The sequence below is a fragment of the Coregonus clupeaformis genome, chromosome 1, assembly GCF_020615455.1.
Source record: "Coregonus clupeaformis isolate EN_2021a chromosome 1, ASM2061545v1, whole genome shotgun sequence".
Classification (NCBI taxonomy): domain Eukaryota; kingdom Metazoa; phylum Chordata; class Actinopteri; order Salmoniformes; family Salmonidae; genus Coregonus; species Coregonus clupeaformis.
This window is the reverse complement of record NC_059192.1, coordinates 49,430,571-49,453,299: the sequence shown is the minus strand read 5'-3', so window position 1 is coordinate 49,453,299 and position 22,729 is coordinate 49,430,571. Positions and strand designations below refer to the sequence as shown.

Sequence of the window (22,729 nt, the reverse complement as noted above, 5' to 3'; positions counted from 1 at the left end):
ATGTCTGTTGGCCATGTTGCGTAGACGAGTAGGCCTAGATTGAGAGAGTCAACAGCAGCCAGTTCTCACTCAGCAACCATGACTAAGGGAAATGTATATTTATTTTGTTTCCCCATTGTTCTTCATGAGAACACAATCTACCAGGAACTTTATGTAGCAAGTGTATGATTAGAAAGATAAAACACACACGCACCTTCTCACGCTCCAACTAACTCACAAGTTGGCTTGGCTACATACTACTTCAATCAAATCCACATTTATTTGTCACATGCGCCGAATACAACATGTGTAGACCTTACCATGAAATGCTTACTTACAAGCCCTTAACCAACAACGCAGTTCAAGAAATAGAGTTCAGAAAATATTTACTAAATAAACTAAAGTGAAAAAATAAAAAGTAACACAATAAAATTACATAACAATAACGAGGCTATATACAGGGGGTACCGGTACCGAGTCAATGTGCGGGGATACAGGTTAGTTGCGATAGTTTGTACATGTAGGTTGGGGTAAAGTGACTATGCATAGATAATAAACAGAGAGTAGCGGGGGGGAGTCAATGTAAATAGTCCGGGTGGCCATTTGATTAATTGTTCAGCAGTCTTATAGCTTGGGGGTAGAAGCTGTTAAGGAGCCTTTTGGACCTAGACTTGGCGCTCCGGTACCACTTGCCGTGCGGTAGCAGAGAGAACAGTCTATGACTTGGGTGACTGGAGTGACATCGTCTAGTATATAGGTCCTGGATGGCAGGAAGCTTGGCCCCAGTGATGTATTGGGCTGCACGCACTACCCTCTGTAGTGCCTTATGGTCAGATGCCGAGCAGTTGCCATACCAGGCGGTGATGCAACCAGTCAGGATGCTCTCGATGGTGCAGCTGTATAACATTTTGAGGATCTGGGGACCCATGCCAAATCTTTTCAGTCTCCTGAAGGGGAAAAGGTGTTGTCGTGCCCTCTTCACAGCTGTCTTGGTGTGTTTGACCATGATAGTTTGTTGGTGATATGGACACCAAGGAACTTGAAACTCTCGACCCGCTCCACTACAGCCCCGTCGATGTGAATGGGGGTGTGTTCGGCCCTCCTTTTCCTGTAGTCCACGATCAGCTCCTTTGTCTTGCTCACGTTGAGGGAGAGGTTGTTGTCCTGGCACCACACTGCCAGGTCTTTGACCTCGTCCCTATAGGCTGTCTCATCGTTGTCGGTGATCAGGCCTACCACTGTTGTGTCGTCAGCAAACATAATGATGGTGTTGGAGTCGTGCTTGGCCACGCAGTCGTGGGTGAACAGGGAGTACATGAATTTGCTTAATCAAATTCAAACCTTAAAAATAGTAGGCCTATATGAAGGAGGATTCGCTTTGCTTTTAGCTTCTACAACACACACAAGGGTTACTCAAGTTCATGTCAAACTCTCTATTGGCACCTGATGCTTTACTGTATAGGTGATGTTTCTAACAATTTCTCTCTGTTGACCAGCTGGGCTTGGACATAGAGGAGCTGGAGGAGATAGAGGAGGATGCTGGGTTGGGGAACGGGGGACTGGGCCGCCTTGCAGGTAAGGCATCAAACACTCTTTGCCTTGTGACATTCTAACATTATCTGTGTAAGCTCAAACATCTCACCCAGTGCAGACAAATGAGCATACCATAAGAAATTGACGTTTCCCATATTCCTCCATTTCAGCTTGTTTCTTGGACTCCATGGCCTCTTTAGGCCTGGCAGCCTATGGCTATGGCATCCGGTATGAGTTTGGCATCTTTAACCAGAAGATCACGAATGGCTGGCAGGTAATGCAGCATGACATTATTTTCTGGTCACATTTAGAGGTTGTTATAATGCATCCATACTTTGATTTGAATACCGCTATTTTTCCTTCTCAGGTGGAGGAGGCTGATGATTGGCTGCGGTATGGGAACCCGTGGGAGAAGGCTCGTCCAGAGTACATGCTCCCTGTGCACTTCTATGGCCGAGTGGAACACACAGGGAAGGGAGTAAAGTGGATGGACACCCAGGTGAGTACGCATGCACACACACACACACACAAACAGACACTCACACTCACACACGCACGCACGCACGCACGCACGCACGCACACACACACACACACACACACACACACACACACACACACACACACACACACACACACACACACACACACACACACACACACACACACACACACACACACACACACACACACACACAAACCCTTGAGTCAATGTTGTTTTCTCTTCTTTCTGTTTCCCATCTTCTTTCTCCTAATACTTTTAGTTTTGTTCCCTAGGTTGTCCTAGCCATGCCTTATGATACTCCTGTGCCTGGATTCAAGAACAACACAGTTAACACCATGAGGCTGTGGTCTGCTAAAGCACCCAATGACTTCAACCTGCAGGAATGTACGTCTCCATGGCCATTTTGATCATAGATCTGTTTACTGTGGGCTATTGGCTGTTGACTGTATAGCCTGTTTTACAGTTTTTTCCAACTGCTTACACACGTTTTCAAAACGATGTCGCCTTTTTTCAAAACTCTACACACAATTCCCAAAACTGCACACACAAAATGCAAAATGCCTCACATCTCCTTCAAAATGTAACACTTCATTCAAAATGCCATAAACACATGTCAGAATGAAGCATTTGCATCAAATGGCAAACACTACTTTCATAATAGTAAATTTTTGGATATACCATGTAAACACTGTTGTTCTAAATCTAAAGCTCTTTGGTCTTTCATAGGCTCATATATACATTTCAATACAATGTTCTACAGTGAAAGTAATCTGCTGAGAGGGGTAACAAGTACACTGTAAACACCAATGCAATGTAGAAACAGAAAATATTTATTAGGCCAAACATTACTGTTGTATACAGTAGCATACAACAAAACCCTAAACATATGTAAACCAAAAGTATATTCTTTAGAATACAGTAAAGAACACAATTGTGTGTGGGGGGTCCCGGGGGTGCAGTCCAGGAAATGGTAGGGGGGGGGGGGGGGCAGTCACCAGTGCTAAGCTACGCTTCATCTCTTCTCCGGGCTGAGTCTGGCCACAATACTTCGTCCACATCACAAGATACGTTTTCTCTTGCCAAACATCGAGGGAAGTATCTCCTAGCATGGCGTATCCAACCTTGGACAGAGGCAACCTCTATGTCCCCACATGCGTCCTCCATTGCCTGGAGAAGCGGCACGCGGGCATAGGGTTGGCAATCATACACTTTCCAGCGCCAGGCTGAGAAGAATTCCTCTATGGGATTTAGAAAAGGTGAATATGGGGGTAGGTACAAAACTACAAATTGTGGATGGGTGGCAAACCAGTTTTGGACCAGAACAGCCAGGTGAAAACTAACATTGTCCCATATAACCACAAATCTAGCAGGCTCCTGATATGGATCAGGGACAAGCATTGTGTAAATCGCATCCAGAAAAGTGAGGATATGGCCGGTGTTGTACGGACCCAGTGTGGCATTGTGATGGAGGACCCCGTTTTGAGTGATGGCAGCACACATAGTTATATTACCCCCACGCTGTCCAGGGACATTGGTAATTGCCCTCTGTCCTATTACATTTATTCCGCGGCGCCTGGTTTTGGTGAGGTTGAAGCCAACCTCATCCACATAAATAAATGTACATGGGCATCCATCTCCAATACTCTCTGTAACAGACAAAAGGATATACAGATGAGTAAATATGGTATGTCTGAAGTACTGGAAGTAGTGTTGCATACATACCTCTACAAAGTCATGTCGGAGATTCTTGACTCTGTCAGAGTTTCTCTCAAATGGCACCTTGTAAAGTTGTTTCATCGTCACTTGGTGCCATTGGAGGATGCGTTGTATGGTCGACAGGCTTACATCATTGATGTTGTTAAATATGGTGTCATTATTCAAGATATGCTCTCTTATCGCTCAAATCCTAATTGCATTGTTGGCCAAAACCATATTTATAATTGCAGTCTCTTGTACATCTGTAAACAAGAGTCCTCGTCCTCCATGATGTCTTTGCCTTTCCACTCTGTACAGAATTCAAACACAGTATATGTTCAGCATAGGAACTGTAAACAATGTACACAAAAATGTAGTACAGCATGATAACCAACCTCATTCATTCAATGCAGTGCAGTAAATGGATGGCTTAGAGTTACAAATGTTTATGCAATACTATGCAGTCATACGTATGTTACAGTACATTACTGTAATGCTAAAATAGTAATTAGATAGTTGCATACTTGTTCTCATTTCTGAAGGTTCGAATTATGGACGCCACTGTAAATCGACTCAAGTTGGGCTGGACTCTCAAACCGTGGTTGATCACATGATCAACAAGTGTTGCCCTAATCTCATCAGAGATGGCTCTCCTTCCTTCTCTTCTTTGCCCTCGCCCTCTTCCTCTTCTTCCTCTTCCTCTTCCTCTACCTCCTACTCCTCCTCTTCCAACTATTCGTCTTTGAATTTGTCCTCGTTGTTGTCCCCTGCCTCTCCCTCCTACTCCTCTTGCTCTCTGTCCATTGTTGGCATCCATTGTTCAAAACAGTCCTATACTACAGTAAAGCAGTGATTGGTTAGTGATCAGTTAAGCAATTAGTGTTTGAACATGTGAGGAGAGTGTGTTTGACCTGGTGAATAAGTGTAGCATTTTGATTGGTTGTGTTTGGAAAAGGAAAGCAAGTCACTTCCTGTTAGATTTTTGTGTTTTAGGTAGAGAATTGTGTGTAAAAAAAAAAAAAAAGTGTTTTATGCAATTGACAACTGAGTCAAAGGCTGAGAAATAGCTTATGGTTTTGGAGATTTTGTGTGTAGTTTTGCACTTTGAGTGAGAGGTTTCAAAAATCGTGTGACATGAAAAGATTTTGTGTGTAAGCAGTTGGAAAAAACTGTAACAGTCAGTAGGGAGTGGTAACACTACTCAAGAGTATTTTGTAAGCTGTAATTTGGCAGTAGCAAGTTGACTGAAAAGGCAAGAGGAGACTTGACTTCCAGGATCCGGTCATGGTAAAAGTTTTAATACAGCCCTTACGAAAAAAGATTGCAGTATAACTGCAGTTAGAATGCAATATTTTACATTTATTTTTCAGTCATTTAGCAGACGCTCTTATCCAGAGCGACTTACAGTTAGTGAGTGCATACATTTTCATACTGGTCCCCCGTGAGAATCGAACCCACAACCCTGGCATTGCAAGCGCCATGCTCTACCAGCTGAGCTACACGGGACTATATAACTGCAGTATGCTGCAAATACTGCATCCAAAATAACACAGTTTGTTTTACTGCAGTAATTCTGCTGTATAACTGCAGTTCAACTGCAGTACACTGCAGTTATCTGCAATTACTGCATCCAAAATACCACAGTCGACTGCAGTAACTGCACTTTTACTGCAGTTAAAAAACTGCAATCTTTATTTGTAAGGGAGAGCTTTGAGGTACAAGTGGTCATGTAAAAATGCAAAACGCCTGATGATAAAAAGGCAAGTGGCTAAAAAAGCCAAGGCCAATAGCATGGCGGTAGAGAATGGCTAAAAGGCATGGCACAAAAGGCACATTCTCAAGATTCTGAATCACAAACACTACCGTTCAAAGGTTTGGGGTCACTTAGAAAGGTCCTTGTTTTCTAAAGAAAAGCACTTTTTTTGTCCATTAAAATAACATCAAATTGATCAGAAATACAGTGTAGACATTGTTCATGTTGTAAATGGCTATTGTAGCTGGAAACGGCTGATCATTTTAAAAGGCTAATTGATCATTAGAAAACACTTTTGCAATTATGTTAGCACAGCTGAAAACTGTTGTGCTGATTAAAGAAGCAATAAAACTGGCCTTCTTGAGACTAGTTGAGTATCAGGAGCATCAGCAATTGTGGGTTCGATTACAGGCTCAAAATGGCCAGAAACAAATAACTTTCTTCTGAAACTCGTCAGCCTATTCTTGTTCTGAGAAATGAAGGCTATTCCATGCGAGAAATTGCCAAGAAACTGAAGATCTCGTACAACGCTGTGTACTACTCCATTCACAGAACAGCGCAAACTGGCTCTAACCAGAATAGAAAGAGGACTGGGAGGCCCCGGTGCACAGCTGAACAAGAGGACAAATACATTAGAGTGTCTAGTTTGAGAAACAGGCGCCTCACAGGTCCTCAACTGGCAGCTTCATTAAATAGTACCCACAAAAAAACACCAGTCTCAACGTCAACAGTGAAGAGGCGACTCTGGGATGCTGACCTTCTAGGCAGAGTTGCAAAGAAAAAGCCATATCTCAGACTGCCCATCTTAATCTTTTATTTTTATTGGCCAGTCTGAGATATGGCTTTTTCTTTGCAACTCTGCCTAGAAGGTGGATGTTAGGGTGCTTTCTATGCTGACGCTGTCCACAAACTCTCTACTGTTGTGCAGAAAGTCCTCAATGAAGTTGGCCATGCTCAGAGTAAATAAATTCAACACTGGATCCCATTTCAAATGCTGTGACATTACGTCACACTATGATGGGGTGCCATACTCCTGGTGAGGTGAGTGTGGTCTTCCAAGCTTTTTTAGATTTGGTTGAGTTAATGTTTACCGTGCAAGCAAGTGTAGCCTTGGGCTCATGTAAGCAATAAGTGGTTACAGCAAGGGATAAATATACAGGTCCTCCTTTCTTTTTTATTTCTTTTTGATGACAAATATACAGGTTTACTGTTTGTAGAGGGGCCATTTTACACCTCTCTAGTGACCACTTAGATGTCCGTTTGAATTAAGCATTAGATTGAACTTTTCTTTCCAACCACTACTCAATTGCAATAGGGTTAGTTAAAAAACATTTTTCAAAGTGCTGTTTACATCCAGGATGCTGTTTATACGGTGTGCCTATACTGCTCAGCCACATAAGGACCCACAACAAGCAAGCAACCTAAAGCCTGTGAAGAAGAGATCATCCCCTATCTGGAGTGATTGCTGATGTGATACTGTATAATCAAAATGTTCCCTTTCTCTCTTGTACAGTCAATGTTGGCGACTACATTGAAGCTGTGTTGGACCGCAATCTGGCTGAGAACATCTCACGAGTCCTCTATCCCAACGACAATGTGAGTATCTATGTAACCCTTTTTGAGTAGAGATGTCATTCTGCAAGTGCTCAAAGTGAAAGTGACAAGCGATAGTGTGAGAGAGAAAGATATTAACACGGCCACATGGGGGTGGTGCATTCTCTACAGCCATGACCTAATAAGGTCATCAGGGATGTGTTGTGGTGGTGGTGTGCCTCAGTGCATCGTTCAGCACAATCTCCTCAGTGCTGCAGACTCAGATATGTAACATGAAGCAGATCAGCTGTTCAAGTTGGGATTAGGAAACAGCAAGGTTGCTCAACATGCACTGAAAATGGTATTACTCAAGATAATAATCATAATTTATTAAACTTTTATGGAGCTTTTCATTACAGACAGAATCTCAAACCGCTAGTTAAGCAAAATAAACAAGTAGGCCTAATTTAAAATGAAATCGAGGATACAGCGGTAGCTAGATCAGCTAGTTAAATTAAAGTCTGAGTGCTTCTTGAAGCCTCCAGCAGATGGACAGCCGTGGTCATGAGAGGATCGGGAAGCTCATAGCTAGATGGTCAGCGGAGGTGGTGGTCAGAGGTGGTGATCTGGTCACCATGTCCAAGGGCAGGCAGGCAGGCAGCTCGATGTCATCAGGGCGTCTCTGCCGTCTGTCTGCAGCTTCTTTGTAATGGGACACTGTGATTAATTTAGTGATCCCCACAGAGTACAGCCCACTCCTTACTTCAGAAGTATCATCCTCAGCAGTGGTGGAATAAGTACCCAATTGTCATACTTTAGTCAAAGTAAAGATACCTTAATAGAAAATGACTCAAGTAAAAGTGAAAGTCACCCAGTAAAATACTACTTGAGTAAAAGTATAGAAGTATTTGGTTTTAAATATACTTAAGTATCAAAAGTAAAAGTATAAATAATCTCAAATTGCTTATTTTAAGCAAACCAGATGGCACAATTTAATTTTACGGATAGCCAGGGGCACACTCCAAAACTCACACATAATTTACAAACGAAGCATTTGTGTTTAGTGAGTCTGCCAAATCAGAGTCAGTAGGGATGACCAGGGATGTTCTCTTGATAAGTGTGTGAATTTGACAATTTACCTGTCCTGCTAAGCATTCAAAATGGAACAAGTACTTTTGGGTGTCAGGGAAAATGTATGGAGTAAAAAGTACTTTATTTTCTTTAGGAATGTAGTGAAATAAAAGTTGTCATAAATATTAAAGTAAAGTAGAGATACCCCCCAAAATATATAAGTAGTACTTTAAGTTATTTTCTACTTTAAAGTCTTTTTACTTAAGTACTTTACACCACTGATCCTGAGCAATGAAAAAGCTGGTCCACTGCCAACTATGCATGCATAGCCTCCTCTTGGTCACCATTGGTGAAAAACAACCCAACGTCAGTAGGTGCAATTCAAATGAAAACACACCTATTAGCTAGCTTGTTGACAACACTGATTTTCATCAAGTTACGGGCAGGAATCCAATTATTGATATCAAGACTTAATCTGCACTCATTTCACTATTGAAAAAGGTTTTAAAAAATGTACATACATTAAAAAATATATATATGTACAGAATTTTTTGATATATTTTGTATTTTACCCCCAATTTTTGATCTTGTCTCATTGCTGAAACTCCCCAACGGGCTTAGGAGAGGCGAAGGTGGAGTCATGTGTCCTCTGAAACATGACCCGCCTAACCTCACTCCTTAACACCCACCAGCCAGCCGCACCAATGTGTCGGAGGAAACACTGTTCAACTGGTGACTGGGCTCAGCCTGCAGGCACCTGGCCCGCCACAAGGAGTCGCTAGAGTGCAATGAGCCAAGTAAAGCCCTACCGGCCAAATCCTCCCCTAACCCAGACGACGCTGGGCCAAATGTGCACCGTCCTATGGGACTCCCGGCCACGGCCAGTTGTGGCACAGCCCGGGAATGAACCCGGGTCTGTAGTAACGCCTCTAACACTGCGATGCAGTGCCTTAGACCGCTGCGCCACTCGGGAGGCCATATGTACAGAATTTACACAAGCTCTCTGACTAGGCTGCCACTAGGTGCCATGGCAACTACATAACTGAAGATTTTTTAAATACAAATTAATTACAAATTCAAAGCTGAAATGTCTTGAGTCAATAAGTATTCAACCCCTTTGTTATGGCAAGCCTAAATAAGTTCAGGAGTACAAATGTGCTTAACAATTCACTCTGTGTGCAATAATCGTTTTTACCATGTTTTTTTTTATGACTACCTCATCTCTGTACCACACACAATTATCTGTAAGACCCCTTAGTTGAGCGGTGAATTTCAAACACAGATTCAACCATAAAGACCAGGGACGTTTTCCAATGCCTCGCAAAGAAGGGCACCTATTGGTAGATGGGTAAAACAAAGAAAAGCAGACATTTAATATCCCTTTCAGCATGGTGAAGATATTAATTACACTTTGGATGGTGTATCAATACACCCAGTCACTACAAAGATACAGGCGTCCTTCTTAACTCAGTTGCCGGAGAGGAAGGAAACCGCTCAGGGATTTCACCATGAGGCCAATGGTGACTTTGAAACAATTACAGAGTTTAATGGCTGTGATAGGAAATAACTGACGATGGATCAACAACATTATAGTTACTCCACAATACTAAACTCATTGACAGAGTGAAAAGAAGGAAGCCTGTACAGTATAAACATATTCCAAAACATGCATCCTGTTTGCAACAAGGCACTAAAGGAAAACTGCAAAGAAATTTGCAAATAAATTAACTTTGTCTCCTGAATACAAAGCGTTATATGTTTGGGGCAAATCCAACACAACACATCACTGAGTACCACTATTCATATTTTCAACCATGGTGTTGGCTGCATTATGTTATGGGTATGCTTGTCATCGGCAAGGACTAGGGATTTTTTTATAATAATAATAAATGGAATAGAGCTAAGCACAGGCAAAATCCAAGAGGAAAACCTGGTCCAGTCTGCTTTCCAACAGACACTGGGAGACAAGTTCACCTTTCAGCAGGACAATAACCTAAAACACAAGGCCCAATATACACTGGAGTTACTTACTAAGACAACAATGAATGTTCCTGAGTGGCCTAGTTACAGTTTTGACTTAATATCGGCTTGAAAATCTATGGCAAGATTTTCACTTTGTCATTATGGGTTATTGTGTGTAGATGGGTGAGATATTTATATTTTATTTAATCCATTTTGAATTCAGGCTGTAACACAACAAAATGTGGAATAAGTCAAGTGGTATGAAAACTTTCTGAAGGCACTGTATGTCCTTATGCAGAGGTATGTCCTTATGCCTGCCCAGTTTATCCCCGGATAAATAAAAGCAGCATTTGGTGAAAGTGGGATGCACCCGTGCCTCTCATACTCCTGCTGAATATGACATGGTAGTGTGAGAAATTGTTAGACGCTAAACTGATGCTAGGGACATACCACATGAGGTCAACTTGCCCTTGAGTGATTGCTTTGAGAATAGCCTCTGTCTAAAGCGTGTGTGTGTGTGTGTTCAGTTCTTCGAGGGCAAGGAGTTGCGTCTGAAGCAGGAGTATTTTGTGGTGGCCGCCACACTGCAGGACATCATCCGCCGTTTCAAGTCCTCCAAGTTTGGCTGCAGAGACCCCGTCAGAACCTCCTTCGAGACCTTCCCAGAGAAGGTACTGTATTTTACTATATCCAATGTGAGCAGTCAATGGGTTTTTCAAAGACCCAACACTATAGCTGTTCCTTAAATTTTCTCATAGAGAAAAACCTTTAATATTACACATTTTATAATTAGTGCAACCATTAAACCATGGCCATGACTGACACACTCTCTCTCCTCTCTCCACCCACTGGTAGGTGGCTATCCAGCTGAATGACACCCACCCTGCCTTGGCCATCCCTGAGCTGATGAGGATCCTAGTGGATGTGGAAAAGTTGGATTGGGACAAGGTAACATATTCTCCCAGGCTGGGCCCTCACTATGACAATAACACACTGTACTTTGTAAATAATAGGACTGCTTGGGTGTGGGACTGGGTCCCATGTGAACTCTGGTTGAACTGGAAACCAGAGCTGTTATTGGGCTGCATTGTTTGAGGAGGGTGGCTCTCCTCTGCCAAGTCGTCGTGAAGTGGTAACTGATCCAGCATCTTGAGCTTGGGTGGAGCCTGGGTATTGGGCAAATAAAATCAAAGTGTATTGGTTGTGTACACAGATTTGCAGATGTTATCGCAGGTACATAAAAATGCTTATGTTTTTAGCACCAGCAGTGCAGTAATATCTTGCAATACAATAACAATACACACATAATCCATCCCCAGAAATTACTAAAAGAAATTAAGAAATATCAGAGCGAGCAATGGTAGAGTCCGGAACTAGATGGTTGTACCTAATAAACTCTCCACGGAGTGTGTATAATATATATATATATATATATATATATATATATATATATATATATATATATGTGTGTGTGTGTGTGTGTATATATATATATATATATATGTGTATATGTATACGGTGCATTCAGAAATTATTCTCTCTTTTTTGCAATACATGATTCCATATATGTTACTTCATAGTTTTGATGTCTTCACTATTATTCTACAATGTAGAAAATAGTAAAAATAAATAAAAACCCTTTAATGAGTAGGTGTGTCCAAACTTTTGACTGGTACTGTATGTAAACATTATTAAAGTGACAAGCGTTCAATGACATAGGGAAGCAGTCTCTAAGGTTCAGGGCAGGGTACTTGGCGGAGGCCGGCTAGGGATGACTGTTTAATAGTCAGATGGCCTGGAGATCGAAGCTGTTTTTCAGTCTTTCGGTCCCAGCTTTAATGCACCTGTACTGTCTCCGCCTTCTAGATGGTATACGGGGTGAACAGGCCATGGCTCGCGTGTCTGATCTTCTTGGCCTTCCTGTGACACTGGGTGCTGTAGATGTCCTGGAGGGCAGGCATTGTGTCCTTGGTGATGCGTTGGGCTGACAGCACCACCCTCTCTGGTTGCGGCAGTGCAGTTGCCGTATCAGGCTGACAGAATCCTCTCGAATATGCATCTGTAGAAGTTGGTGAGGGTCTTACTGGCCATGCCGAATTTCTTCAGCCACCTGAGGTTGAAGAGGTGGAGTTGCGCCTTCTTCACCACGCTGTTGTGTGGAGGGACCATTTCAGGTCCACAGTGATGTGCACGCTGAGAAACTTGAAACTTTTGACCCTCTCCACTGCGGCCCCGTCAATGTGGATGGGGGCATGCTCTCTCTGCTGTCTCCTGTAGTCCACGATCAACGTTGAGGGAGAGGTTATCTTCCTGGCACCACTCCGCCAGGGCTCTCACCTCCTCCCTGTAGGCCAGTGGTCACCAACCAGCTGATCATGATCGACTGGTCGATCTTCAAGGCATTCATAGTCGATCACCAAACATTTCTGTAGGAAAACCAACGAATAAAGGCTTGCACTCCTTTTTTTATATTGTTCGTGTTGCGCTGTTGGCAGTAGGTGCACTTGATTCAGAAGCCCTTTGCATCGGGTAAGCAAAGTGTTCCTATTTTGAACATTTCATTTGTCTGAAAAGATCAACTCCGCCTGCCCGGCAGACCGGGAGATCTGTGGCTAAATCAAGTTGCCTACTGTGCTGGCCAATCGGATAGCTCAAATCGCAGTTCCTACAGCTTCCACGTTTGATAGTAGCCTATGTGAGATTTCATAACTTTTAAGACCATGACCAGAGAGAGACTGTCAATGAATACAGCAAGAGGTGGTGTGCAGATCAATTTGCGGTGCGTCTCGAGTTTCGCCATCAGGTGGAAGACTGTGTCCCCTGTCTCTGGTCAGTCTCACCGGAGGAAAGGAAGGAGAGAGCAGGGACCGAGAGAGGCGGCCCTCTGCTGCTTTCTCCCTCCCTCCACTGAGAATAATGCTGTGTTCAAAACAATTGGGAACTCGGAACTCGGAAATCTCTGACTTCAGTGCGTTCAAGACAACTGGCAACCCGGGGAAAAAACGAGATCCGACTGGGAAGAATCGTTTCGAATGGTCATCCAACTCGGAATTCCAAGTCGAGCTCTGACTTTCCAACCTGAAGATCACTGACATCATGATTTTTTCCCCCTAGTTCCCAGTTGTCTTGAAGGCACCATGACCATCAGATGCAGGTACCATAAGTCCAGTTAAAATAAAAAAAGCTAATTATTTGCAAATTATTTCAATTTATGGTCAGCTGTGCCTCGCAAATGCTACACCATTCTGATCTATTTTGTTATAAAAGCTAATGTTTTGAAATATAATATGGCCTGAGAAGAACAATATTGTCTGCCAGGCATATAGCCAATATGCTGTGATAATGTAGGCTATTAGGCCTACTGCACAAACCTCATTCCTACAGAACTGTTTTTATTAGGTTAATGTAAACATTTTTAAGTCATGCAAAAAAAAATAATCTGAGCGGTAGATCTCAGCTTGCTTTTTTTACAGCGAAAGTGATCTTGACTCAGAAAAGGTTGGTGACCACTGCTGTAGGCTTTGTTGGTAATCAGGCCTAGCACTGTTGTGTCATCAACAAACTTGATGATTGAGTTGGAGACGTGCGTAGCCACACAGTCATGGGTGAACAGGGAGTACAGGAGGGGGATGAGCACGAACCCCTGTGGGGCCCCAGTGTTGAGGATCAGTGTGGCGGAGGTGTTGTTGCCTACCTTAACCACCTAGGGTCGGCCTGTCAGGAAGTCTAGGACCCAGTTGCACAGGGAAGGGTTCAGACCCAGGGCCCTGAGCTTAGTGATGAGCTTGAAGGGCACCATGGTGTTGAAGGCTGAGCTGTAGTCGATGAACAGCATTCTCACATAGGTATTCAGTGTGATGGCGATTGCGTCGTCCGTGGATCTGTTGGGGCGGTAGGCAAATTGTAGTGGGTCTAGGGTAGGGTGATATGATCCTTAACTAGCCTCTCAAAGCACTTCATGATGACCGAAGTGAGTGCTACATGGCGATCGTCATTTAGTTTAGTTACCTTCACTTTCTTGGGTACAGGAACAATGGTGGACATCTTGAAGCAAGTGAGGATAACAGACTAGGATAGGGAGAGATTGAATATGTCCGTGATACACTCCAGCCAGCTGGTCTGCATGCTCTGAGGATGCGGCTTGGGATGCTGTCTGGGCTGGCAGCCTTACATTTACATTTTAGTCATTAAGCAGGCGCTCTTATCCAGAGCGACTTACAGGAGCAATTATGGTCAAGTGCCTTGCTCAAGGGCACATCAACAGATTTTTCACGTAGTTGGCTCGGGGATTTCGAATCAACGACCTTTCGATTACTGGCCCAACGCTACCTGCTGCCTTGCGAGAGGTTAACACACTTGAATGTCTTACGTCAACCATGGAGATCGGGAGTCCTCGTGAGGACTGTGTACAGTTGGAACAACATCCTCTATGCACTTCCTGATGAACCCAGTCACAGTCAGTGTATACGTCGATACTATTCCCAGAGGCGACCCGGAACATTTTCCAGTCCGCGTGATCAGTCTTGAAGCATAGATTCCGATTGGTCAGACCAATGTTGAACAGTCTGTACCACGGGTGCTTCCTGTTCAAATTTCTCCCTATAGCCGGGGAGGAGCAGGATGGAGGCGTGATCTGATTTGCTTTATTAAAGTCCCCAGCTACAATAAGTGCGGCCTCAGGATATGCGGTTTCCAGTTTGCACAAAGTCTAGTGTAGTTTCTTGAGAGCCGCTGCGGTGTCAGCTTGGGGGAGAATATACACAGCAGTGACAATAACCAAAGAAAATTATCTCGGGAGGTAATGCGGTCGGCATTTGATGGTGAGGTATTCCAGATCGGGAGAACAAAAGGACTTGAGTTCCTGTTCGTTGCCACAATCACACCAGGAGTTGTTGATCATGACTTGAGCTCTGCTACCCAACCCGAGCCCGACGGCCCACAACATTATACATTGGGTTAGGGCCGGGTAGCGTCTGTTTTTTTCAGCAATAACTAGGGTACGGGCAGGGCTTGGGTATCACTCAATTGATCACTAGCATTTTGAAGCTGAGCCATTTGGCAGAAGTGCTTAAACCTCATCAAATATAAAACAGGAAAGATTATTTAACAGAAAATAATGTTACTTGAGTTTTGTCTGAGTTTAGAGTGACGAAAAGTAGCTAACAGCTACCTTCTCTCTGTCTCATCATTGAGCATATCGTCCCAAGTGGAGCCATTGCTATGGATACTCAGAGACCCAGAGCTGCCATGAGCAGAGTGCATGCAGAGCGAGTGACAGAAAAAGAGGAGCAGCTAATAGATTTACTAATGGAGGAAGTTATTTTGATTTCGGGTTTCAGGCAGGGCCTTAAATTTGTCAGAAGCAATCGGGCCTGGGTAGGGTAGGGCATGAACGTCGCGTGCATGGGTAGGGCTCTGGCTTAAAATGAATGCCCGTGCAGGGCTCTAATCATGAGACATACCCCTCCACCTTTGTTTTTTCCGGAGAGTTCTTTCATCCTGTCAGCGCAATGAATGGAGAACCCCACTGGCTGTATGGATGGAGACAATATATCCGGAGAGAGACATGATTCTGTAAAATCGAGTAAGTTACAGTCCCTTATGTCTCTCTGAAAGGAGATCCTCGTCCTGAGCTCGTCTACTTTATCGTCCAGGGACTGAACGATAGCGCGTAATATACTCGGAAGCGGTGGATAGTTTTCCCGCCACCTGAGCCTGACTAGAACCCCACCTCTCATCCCTCTCTTCCGGCATCAACGTTGTTGTAGCATTCAGGATGAATGGGGCTGCCTCTGGAAGTCCAAACAAAGGATCCAGGTCAGGGAAGTCGAATTTCTGGTGAGTGACCACCGAACTAATGCCCAAAAGTTATTTTCGGCTATAGGAAATAATACTAGAAACGTTCTGAGACAATAAGGTAATAAATAGCACTGAAAAAAGCAAAATATGGCAAAGTTGTCTAGGAGCTAGAAAAAAGGTGACCGTGTCTGTCAGCGCAATCAATGCTTCCCTCCTCAAGGAAAAATTCCTTCTACTTGATGAAATAATACAGTTGGCTAGGAATCATATTGATTGATATACATTTACTATATTCTACAGTACATCCATTTCCCATTGAACCTGTACATGTACAGTATTACACTTGTTATTTATCCTATCAAATCAACACAATAAAATGGTTTATCTTAAATGTGATTATTAGCTGTGATTCTGATGCACTTCTATTGCATAAAGACTTTGATGACCGGTGATGCCTGTGCCTCACCTCTCCTCACTCCGTGTTCCCACATGTTCCAGGCGTGGGAGTTGACGTGTCAGACCTGTGCCTACACCAACCACACTGTCCTGCCTGAGGCCCTGGAGCGCTGGCCCGTCAACCTGTTCGAAAAACTACTGCCTCGCCACCTGCAGATCATCTATGAGATCAACCACCTCCACCTTCAAGTAAGCCCTCTGTGTTCACTCACAGTCTGTGGAAAAGGCGGCTGAATTCTGATGCTCTGAAATGAGACATATTATCATTCATCTCGACTTTGTACATGTTTTTGATACTGGGTGCTCAAACTAGCTTATCCAGTATGTATTGAGTGTTTGGATCTTTTTCTATGCTCTCAAGGATTTCCCCCACTTTTTGAGTGCTGTCTTGTTCCTTTCCACAGATCTGAGATCAGTGTCACTTTACCTTACTAGTAATATCCACTACACACTATGCAAGTTGGGACTGTATGAATGTCTACTTTGTGAATGTAGACTTATGAATTGATTATCTGTGCCCTCTCAGAGGATCGCTGCCATGTTTCCAGGGGACAATGACCGTCTGAGGAGGATGTCCCTAATTGAGGAGGGGGACTCCAAGAGGATCAACATGGCCCACCTCTGTGTGGTGGGCTCCCACGCTGTCAACGGGGTTGCTCGGATCCACTCTGAAATCATCAAGAATACTGTGTGAGTGTTGCACCTGAATATACCTTTGATTATTAAATATGTCAAACCAAAATAAGTGGTGATAGTGGCTGCTTTGCATAAAACAGTTTACAGACAAACCTGTAGAAAGTTTTGTTAGCTTTCCAGCTATGTTGACATTCCTGTTGCATTTAACAACAGCTACTGACTGTGCAACACTGAACTTGTTGTATGCCTCTCCGTCCTCAGTTTCAAGGACTTCTATGAGGTGGAGCCGGAGAAGTTCCAGAACAAGACCAATGGGATCACTCCTCGGCGCTGGCTGCTTCTGTGTAACCCAGGCCTGGCAAACATCATCGCTGAGGTAACAGTGTTTTTAGAGCGTTTCTCTGCTTATGGTGCTGCTGGGGAATAAATATCATTGTGGGTTAATACTCCTGCACACCCAATTAACTCATGTCTACCCTTTATTGTTTTGACCCTTTGGTCAGTATGTCCTTTTTCAAGATCACGAAATTCTCTGCACAATCGGTGTCAACATACTCTAATTCCATTACATGACTATTTATGCGGCTAAGACGTTTCATGCTTTTTGTTTACATTGTAGAAAATTGGAGACGATTTCTTGACGGACCTCTTCCAGCTGAGGAAACTACTGGACTTCATTGATGATGATTATTTTATTCGGGACATCGCCAATGTGAAACAGGTAGCTACTCATTCAGGTCAACATTCTTAAAATCGATATTTTTCAAAGTATATCTCTACCTTTAAACCCCTCACTGTGTGTTATTACAGGAGAACAAGCAGAAGTTTGCAGCCTACCTGGAGAAGGAGTACGAAGTGAATATCAACCCTGAGTCCATCTTTGACATCCAGGTGAAGAGAATCCATGAGTACAAGAGACAACTGCTCAACGTCCTCCACATCATCACCTTCTACAACCGTAAGAGCTCCTTCAGATCTGGAGTGATATTAGTGCTGACAGAAATCTCATACTTCAAACAACTGCACAGTGAAGAAGCACTTTCTGCAACCCTCGGGGCCCAGTGATTTAAATTCCTAATGATTTAAACTAATTTAAATATTGACATTTATTTCAGCCAACTTCTATTGAGTAATTCATTTCACAAAAATCTATTTCCATTAGAACAGAGTGGTGGTAATGAAAACCCTCTGCTGTTTGGATAGTAATCTCTCGTGATACACTTTCATTTGGTTCTGGGTTGTTTGGATAGAATAAGAATCAAGTTTTATTTTCCTACCAGAGGAAAATCTTGGCACAGCTCACATATTCAATACATAAAACATATAGGAAACACAGCAAGAAATATAAATCTATAAATTGTAATGAAGTAAAAGTAACTAAAAACAATTTCTCTACAGGTATTAAAAAGGACCCATCTAAGCACTTTGTTCCCAGGACTGTTATAATTGGAGGAAAGGTATGTAGCTAGACATCTGAGGTATGACACAATCAGTCTACATGGAAATGGTATTCTGATAATGAAGATGTTATAACTGATCTGTCGATTTGTTTGTATGTGATACTTTTTATTCGCTGAAAATTAGTAATTCAGACATCAGATATGTTAGATTTTTTATCAATATCCAACTGTTGGCACTGTCCTCTTTACCCAGGCTGCACCTGGCTACCACATGGCTAAGATGATAATCAAGCTGATCACATCGGTGGGCCAGGTGGTCAACAACGACCTGGTGGTGGGGGACAGGTTAAAGGTCATCTACCTGGAGAATTACAGGGTCTCCCTGGCAGAGAAAGGTGAGAAGGGGGTTTGTCCAAATAGTCACAGACCTCCTTTCCTCATGTTCTCTCCTTCAAGACCATCAATATAAAAGGACTGGATGGGTGTGAGCAATATGGTTCAACCCTATCAAGTCCTGTCAGGTATTATTGAAGAAAAGTAAGGATGCAGGGATTATTTGGACGCATCCAAATCCTGTTTGTATGGAGCTGTTGGTTAAGAGCTTGGACTGTGGAAAGTTGCTGCATAATATCAATTACATTATGTCAAAATGTTTTAATGATGTCTTTGTCTACATGTTACTGGGTAGGATATACCTTGTTTGTTTTTAAGCCTCTCCCTGCTGTATGTTCCAGTGATCCCTGCAGCTGATTTATCAGAGCAGATCTCCACAGCGGGCACAGAGGCCTCTGGCACTGGCAACATGAAGTTCATGCTGAACGGAGCACTCACCATCGGCACCATGGACGGAGCCAACGTAGAGATGGCTGAGGAGGCCGGAGAGGAGAACCTCTTCATCTTCGGCATGAGGGTGGAGGATGTGGAAGCCATGGACCAAACAGGGTGAGAAATTGCTGACAGGACTGGTGTGTTAGAATGAGTGGGACTTGTCATAGACTTAGAAATAAGAGACAGTGTTCCACGCAGAGAAATGGCAAACATGTGCACTCTTAAAACCAATGTGTAATTTTGTATTTTGGGTGAACTATTTATCCAGTAATGTTTAGCCATCATATGGATAATCTTGCAACCTTCAAACAATATATCTGTCCAGGTACAACGCCAGGGAGTACTACGAACGTTTACCAGAGCTGAAGCAGGTTATTGATCAGATCCAGACAGGCCACTTCAGTCCCAAGGATCCTGAGCTGTTCAAAGATGTGGTGAACATGCTGATGAACCACGACAGGTTAGCAGAATAGCAGCAGTGTCGTTAACGTATCAGTGTTATTAGCATTGTCAGCTCTTCAGAACGCGAGGATGAACTGACCCTCCTGCTTCTGTTAGTCTATAGGGTACTTGATCATGTTGTATTATTCATAAATGGATGTGATATCTCTAAATTTGAAAACCTAAGCACTAATTTGTCATTCTGCCTCACCTTAGGTTCAAAGTGTTTGCTGACTATGAGGCCTACATCACTTGCCAAAACAGAGTCAATGAGCTGTACAAGGTTGGTTATGTGGAATGGATTTCATACTATGAAAACATTTAAGAACAGTTCTCCAATACTTCTGTCTCTATTTGAGCTTGTGATGAAGTCTGGCCCTTTGACAGTGTTTATTATGTCCACCAGGGGGTGCTTTCTGATATTGTTCTGTCTACCTTCAAACCAACACAAACTGCAAAGCCATCTCTCTACCATTAGGAGGTCAGGGCAGTCAGCATGTCACGTCTACCTGTCAGCAGCCCAGTCCTGGAGTTGGGTTACCGTCTCATGTCTTTAGTTTGTCTCATTGAGAGCTGGCGCTCCTGTTGACATAGGCGCTCAATGGTTGATTGGGTTGTCACAAAGTGTGCAACAATTTCCAGCTTCTATTACCAGTTCCCTCTGTGGCTGTTGAATTACTGCATCTGTTATAATGGTGGACACCTACAATTGTATGTGTACTCTACGTTATCATACTAGACAAAACAAGATGAATGCAGTCGTTTGTGGCCTACATTTTGATTGTGAGCTTCCCGATTTGTTTTATTTTCAGGATCCTAAAGACTGGACAAGGACGGTGATCCGCAACATTGCTGGTTCCGGCAAGTTCTCCAGTGACCGAACTATCAGTGAGTACGCCCGCGAGATCTGGGGGGTGGAGCCCTCCGACGTTAAGATCCCACCCCCGAACGAGCCCCCTGTTGAGTCCCGCGAATGAGGAGCCTGTCTTCACACTCCAGTTAGGAGAGAAGTGTTACCTCTCCTCTGTTCTTACTGTACTGTAGGTCTGTCTGATCATCAGGCTTGACTCAGCCCACCCATTACAACATAGCAGAGATGGGGTTAGAGTCGAAAGCAGCTCACACGTACAAAGTCAAAACAGACAAAGGAAGCTTGTTTGAATCTTGCCTTTGCTTACTATTACTCCTGCTAGTCTTTACCTCCACCATGTGCACTTGTACTGTAGATGGCAATCCCAGTTGATCAGTAATGACCAGACCTTTTACACTTCTGAATATGTGCTGTCATTGCTGACTCAGAATAATCAACCAAAACAACTCACTTTCTACCCATTGTGAAGTGATTGTCTGCTACTGACCAAGCCTTGTATTATAGGGAACAACGCCTTTTTATCATCAGAGTTATAATATAAAATGTATAATGTAATATTTTCATGAATGTAATGTAAGTAAGTGCCTGGTCATCATCAATTGACTAGTTTTGGACCATAATATTCTCTCTCTCTCTCTCTCTCTTATGAATGCAGGAGCCCTGACTAAAGCTGTAAGATACTATGGGTATAAAGGAATGTTTTGTGCAATTTTACTGTATTTGGTTTACAAATGTGTAGTATACAGCTTGGGCAAAACAGTTCTGATGCTTGTTTGACAATGTCCATTATTAAGAAAACCATTAAAGAGAGATAATGGAGCAGCTGTCACCACAAACGGCCTTAGTGTGACTTCTGAATTTAGATAGCCATTGTATAAGCATAATCTATATTTCAGTAGCTTCACTTAAATGTCTTAGCTCTAAAGCTACTTAAAACAAAAAGCATATGCTGTGGTAATCTCTAACTTTTACTTTTAAAGCAGTTTTGTCTTTTCAGCTTTAAATAAGTACTATTTCACTTGAGTCACTTCAATCATGTTAATATTGTTATAAAAATAAAGGCTACTTCACTTGTCATTATAGTGTGGGGGAATGTCATTCTACATTAAACAAGTGCGTATAGGGAACCTCGGGTAAATAGTCAAACTGCACATACAAACACAGTCAAGGCCATAGCGGTGGCAGCCCATTGTTGTTGGTCTGCCATGTCTCTCCACCCCTCTCTCCTCTGCATCCTGGCCTGCTTCCCAAACTGGTCCAACAGGAGTGTTCTCACTCCCACACCCTCTGTCACCAAGCCCGCTTCTGGTTTGTGTGGACCATCACAACTACAGCATGACCACATTTTTGCCTTGAGTATGTTGAGTAAATGGTACTCAGCTCCCAATACCATCCCCAAAAACAAAGGATTTAAGTGTCAGTTCCTTCACGTATTGTCTCACACGGTCATTGCTCAGTCCAAGAATGGGAATTATTAGATGGGTAGAGAGGTTCCAAAACTAAACCACGTCATGTATTTATTTCAATTAAGTTTAAGTTTATTAATACTTAATAATGTTTGTATGTCTAGTCAGGTATGATCAACTTTTTTAAAAAGTTTCGCAATTGTAAACCATTAGTAAAAAAAAAACTAGATGTTTTCAAATGATAGGGAATTTTCTGATTTTGAACAATAGACATAAAAAAATAAATGTTGACCATGCAGGCTCCAACATAAGTTGTCAACAGTGGTCACACTCAACCTGGCTCTTGTTAGGTACAGTGCCTTGAAAAGTATTCATCCCCCTTTGCGTTTTTCCTATTTTATTGCATTACAACCTGCAATTTAAATAGATTTTTATTTGGATTTCATGTAATGGACATACACAATAAGCCCTGTGTAGCTCAGTTGGTAGAGCATGGCGTTTGCAACGCCAGGGTTGTGGGTTCGATTCCCATAGGGGGCCAGTATGAAAATGTATGCACTCACTAACTGTAAGTCGCTCTGGATAAGAGCGTCTGCTAAATGACTAAAATGTAAATGTTAAAATGTAAATCAAGTCCACCTGTGTGCAATCTAAGTGTCACATGATCTCAGTAAGCAAGGGGCACCACCAAGCAAGCAGCACCATGAAGAACAAGGAGCTCTCCAAACAGGTCAGGGACAAAGTTGTGGAGAAGTACAGATCAGGGTTGGGTTCTAAAAAAATATCAGAAACTTTGAACATCCCACGGAGCACCATTAAATCCATTATTAAAAGATGAAAAGAATATGGCACAACAACAAACC

The 22,729-nt window shown here is 42.9% G+C and overlaps 1 protein-coding gene across 1 annotated transcript in view; it reads left to right on the top strand.

Annotated features, from left to right (window-relative positions):
- The window catches only part of LOC121569647 (glycogen phosphorylase, brain form), a 39,621-nt gene extending 18,084 nt beyond the window's left edge, over positions 1-21,537 (top strand). Inside the window, exons 3-20 of the mRNA XM_041880787.1 lie at positions 1,476-1,554; positions 1,683-1,786; positions 1,880-2,011; positions 2,288-2,399; positions 6,977-7,059; positions 10,557-10,700; positions 10,885-10,977; positions 16,327-16,473; positions 16,811-16,974; positions 17,182-17,296; positions 17,540-17,641; positions 17,731-17,878; positions 18,319-18,377; positions 18,574-18,715; positions 19,055-19,262; positions 19,474-19,608; positions 19,806-19,872; positions 20,402-21,537. Of these exons, the coding sequence (XP_041736721.1) occupies positions 1,476-1,554; positions 1,683-1,786; positions 1,880-2,011; positions 2,288-2,399; positions 6,977-7,059; positions 10,557-10,700; positions 10,885-10,977; positions 16,327-16,473; positions 16,811-16,974; positions 17,182-17,296; positions 17,540-17,641; positions 17,731-17,878; positions 18,319-18,377; positions 18,574-18,715; positions 19,055-19,262; positions 19,474-19,608; positions 19,806-19,872; positions 20,402-20,566 (2,199 nt within the window). The 3' untranslated portion in view covers positions 20,567-21,537. The remainder of the gene's footprint in view (positions 1-1,475; positions 1,555-1,682; positions 1,787-1,879; positions 2,012-2,287; positions 2,400-6,976; positions 7,060-10,556; positions 10,701-10,884; positions 10,978-16,326; positions 16,474-16,810; positions 16,975-17,181; positions 17,297-17,539; positions 17,642-17,730; positions 17,879-18,318; positions 18,378-18,573; positions 18,716-19,054; positions 19,263-19,473; positions 19,609-19,805; positions 19,873-20,401) is intronic.
- The last annotated feature ends 1,192 nt before the right edge of the window (positions 21,538-22,729 follow it).